The following is a 4,329-nucleotide window of genomic DNA, read 5'->3' as shown; positions in this document are numbered from 1 at the left end:
AAGCGTCAAATAGTTGTTTTTTTCAAATTTATCAAAATCAAGGAATGTGCATTTACATCTCTTTGCTTTTGTACAGCAGTACTGGTGCACATTATAAAAATTGATCACTGAAAGTATATTATAGAACAAGATTTATCAGTGGTAATGTTTGGTGTGTTTGCTTGCTTAGCGAGTATCCTGTCAAAATAATGTAATCTGTGTGCTCTTTCCACAAATTAAGGTATTGATTTGTTTAAGTGCTTTTATGTCTTCTGAAGCCGTTTAATTTTGAGAGATACAAGTGTATTGTCCTCGTGTGTTCTGATGTTTGTTCAATGTTTTTTGGACCACTGTGTTCTACTCTGTGCGCACCTAAACATTCATGGTGGCAGCAGCCAGATAATATAATCTTTTCTATCTCCAGGGACTTCGTGAACTACAAGGTATGCCATTTGAAACAAGGAAGCCCCACAAGGACGTGCTATCATGACCCTAATTTCTGCCTCCTGGGACGGAACTTTAAGTAAGCAAGGCTAACAGTACTGTTGTGAGACCCCTGAACTGCCTGCACAGAAAAACAACCCATTATATGTATGTGCACCAACATGACAAAATGAGTCACTTGTCGCTTTCACCTCTACTTCAAAATATCAGGCAAAACCTCGAAATGTTTTTTTTTTTTTCAAGAACTGTGTGTTAGTGTCTTTCCAACTTCAAGCAATTATACCTTTGAAAATTAGACAGGTACTGTTTTCACAAAGATAATTAGTGGTGCCATTCTTTTGGGGTGGGTTTTTTTTCTTTATTTTCTTTGTGTTCACAAGAAGTTAGTTGTATTGTTTCACCCTGTAATAGTTGTGTCAGTTGACTCTCTTTTTGCTTGCAGACATGCAGTTCTGTACATTTTCAGTTTTTTTCCACAAAATCCCAGTGGCATCCCTGTTTAATTATTAATTGATACCCGTAGTGACTCATTTTGTCGGATTACGAGACGCATACAGTGACACAGCGTACACAGCCAGTGACCCATAATGAGAACTATTGTACGAATGTTACCCGTGGAAGAGAAACTGCTCAAGTTCAGTGATTTGAGTGACTTGGATGCATTGTGTTCTTGTAAATATCTTGTTGGTAATGTTATATTCCCTGTGGGATTATCATTGTGTCATTGAGACTTAGCAGGTATCATTGTAAGAGTCCGGTCCTGCAAACAAACAAGGAATGTCATTTATTTTGTAATGTTGTTATTGTATATGCAGCTTACCACCCGTCTCAAATTTCCATAACTGCTTCGGATATGGCAGTTTGGGAACTTGAAAGGACATTTTAGCCTCCTGATCACTTAAACTACGCCAAAGCCAATCCCATGTGATGTTATTTTCATTGTTGTTTTGTGATCTGATGTTATAGTGTTGAGTGTCTCTGACTGGGTCTTGAGAAAGTATATTATTATGCGTCCAGAAGCTCACTGACTGTTACCTTTCAGGTATTTTGAGCCTCTGTAAATTGCTGATGTTTATTTTATTGAGATTGAAATTGTATTCATATGTCATATATTGATAAACATTTCTGCTGGTTCAGCCCATAATGTTACTTTATGCTTTTTGATCCAATCATTAAATCATTTTGTTTTACACATCAACCCGTTAATCCCATTCTTTCGTTCTTCTTTGGTTGCTGAAGCTCATAAATAGAATCCTCTAATACTCTAGTAGACTATACTCATTGGTTTTCCTTCCTTGCTAAGTACAACGAGCACAGTCAAACCTTTTTCTTTTGAAAGAAGGTGCCCCCCCCCCCCCAAGAAAAAAGACAAAAACGACACTATAGTCAGACCCCTTGACACCTGTGCCTACTACCACCAAAATTTTACTTCTGCCTCAAAAAACCCTTGTTGTAAGTTACAGATGTGTTTGAAGACATCTGGGGTACTTATTCACATGTATTTAATTTAAGATGCATGTTGGCTTTTGTGTTGTGGTGTTGATAGGCATAACAGGTAGTCACAGTAACCGTTGGTAAATCATTCTACATTGTCATTGTAAATGTGAGGCATTGTGGTGAAATCAGGCGCTTGTCAAAATAATGAAATTTCTGTTTTTTGTTTTTTTTTGGCTCAACACCTTTATCTTCATATAAAAATACATTTCCATGAGAATTATATTGAAAACATTCATTAAAGACACAAAATATGTCATTTTTCAGTTTTCAAAAACTTTAGTTATTGGAGCAAACTTTGACGGCTATTTTCTCGGTAATTTGACCACTGAAACCAGGCAACCTCGATTCCTTCAATCGAAAATATCTTGAGTTCTATTCAAGATAAATGGATATTAATTTTATTGAAAGCAAGGCAAATAAATCAGCTTTCAGATGATACCAATAACTCCACATGCCCAAAAATTGACGAGCGCCTGATTCACATGGTGACAGAAATGTTTTACACCCCCATCTCCACAATTTAGTTCATTTTGGAGTCGGGCTGTTTTGACCCTGAGAGGGATAAAAACATCCCAGCTGACATATGGACAAATATTCAATGAAACAAAAGAGCTCCCCACAATGACATCAAACTCATGTCTTCTGTGTGTGATGGTGGAGTGCCTAACTGCTGCACCACAGACTCCAGTGTTTCTCCCCGTGCCAAGTGCTAAACATGATACTAGTGACATCAATACAATGGTCTGAAATCTATCAGAAAGTTTAGTATGTTATACTTCTAGGGTGAAACGGTAGAGGTTTAATGCCCCTATCAACACTACAAGGTAATTAAAGAGACGGGATCTCCGAGTTTAACGTCCATCTGATCTTCGAAAGGATGGAGCCAAATAGGTAAATTCATTCAAAGTATCTTTCCCCCAAGGACACAATTATCAGACCAAACTGAGGCTCCCTAACCACTAGGCTACCTATCCCACACATGCTTCTATGAACAAACAGTCTTCAAAATATGACTGCTTTTTAAAATCAGGTCAGCTGTTACCAAAAAAAAAAAAAATTTAAGATAGACAATTGGAGCCGCCAGAAATCCAGTAGAGTAAAATAACATTACAAACAAGCTGTCCAAAGCTAAAAGTGCAGCTGCCAACATAACATAAATACAACATACCAAAGAAATTTGGATGACCAAAAATTTAAGGCTGGTTCTAACTTCTCAGATCATAACTAGGCTCACCTAGACTCTAGTAAATACAAAGTTATTTGTAAAATTGCAGACTCAAGTTGTAAAACTAAATTATATGCGGGTTTTTGCAACTAGACATACACAAAAAATAAATAGATAATGTGACAGTGTGTCAATCAAACAAACCAGGCAGTTTCCAGCTTGTCAGATCACATCTATAGTGCGGTAAAAAATTTGCGGCGTAACTTTTTGTCAAACATTTCCTAAATTATCGAACCTAGACTCTCCAATTTTAGCATAAAGACTTGTATCAATTTGTCTTAACAGATCAATGTTTTTGTTAACGTCTGTTAGCTGTATTCTAGAAAATTCCTTAATAAATACTAATTTTAAAAAAATCCAGATGGGTGTTTTTTAAAACAGATTTTAAAAGGTTTACAGCTTGGCCAATATCGCCATTAAAAGCAAGTCTGTCATGTTTTTCTAATCGCGACATTTTGCTTATTGAAAGCATGTTTTGATATCCTTTAGTGCAAATAATGTGTCCACTATAAAATTAATTTTGTGTAACAAATTTTGCCGCTAAAAAGTGTCATTGGTGAGATGTGGCGTAGACCTTATGCGTATGAAAAATGTGTGTGGGAAGTGCTATGAACAACCCTATTTTCCGCGTGACGGGGGTTTATATTTTATATGAATTTATGAAGAAAAATCTAGCCTCAATTGTTTTGGAAAAATATGATTAAGCTAAGACAAATTGATACAAACTGCTGTGCAAAGCATAGGTGACAATGATTCCCCTGTGAAATAAATATTTGAGTATAAATTGCGCCAAGAATTTTTGACCACACCATAGGTTTGGTTTGTGTGTAGTCAATAAAAAGTTGCTTGTTATATCACAGTTAAAAAACAATCATAACATAAGATAAGATTAGAGCTAGTCTTTTTTTTTTGTCCTCATCCTGGCACATTGGATTGGTTTCATCATGTGCGTGCGCGCTCACACACATACACACTTACACACTCATACACACACACACTCATACACTCACTCACAGAGAGAGAGAGAGAGAGAAACAACCACAACACACACATACCCGCAACACACGCGCATAGATGGTCAGAGAGAGAGACACACAGATGGAAACACAGAGAGAGAGGGAGAGAGTGAGAGAGGGAAAAAGAGAGATATAAAAAAATAACACCTTGAATGTCCCTCTGATGAC

The 4,329-nt window shown here is 36.7% G+C and overlaps 1 protein-coding gene across 1 annotated transcript in view; it reads left to right on the top strand.

Annotated features, from left to right (window-relative positions):
- LOC106012023 (protein UXT) overlaps window positions 1–1,621 on the top strand; it is a gene marked incomplete in the record, with an annotated part of 6,937 nt that extends 5,316 nt beyond the window's left edge. Inside the window, 1 exon segment of the mRNA XM_013083615.2 lies at window positions 404–1,621. Within this exon segment, the coding sequence (XP_012939069.2) occupies window positions 404–469 (66 nt within the window).
- Window positions 1,622–4,329: the final 2,708 nt, after the last annotated feature.

This window comes from Aplysia californica, unplaced genomic scaffold, assembly GCF_000002075.1.
Source record: "Aplysia californica isolate F4 #8 unplaced genomic scaffold, AplCal3.0 scaffold00244, whole genome shotgun sequence".
NCBI classification, from domain to species: Eukaryota; Metazoa; Mollusca; class Gastropoda; order Aplysiida; family Aplysiidae; genus Aplysia; species Aplysia californica.
Note: the sequence above shows the minus strand (reverse complement) of the source record. Positions and strands in the feature narration are given on the sequence as shown.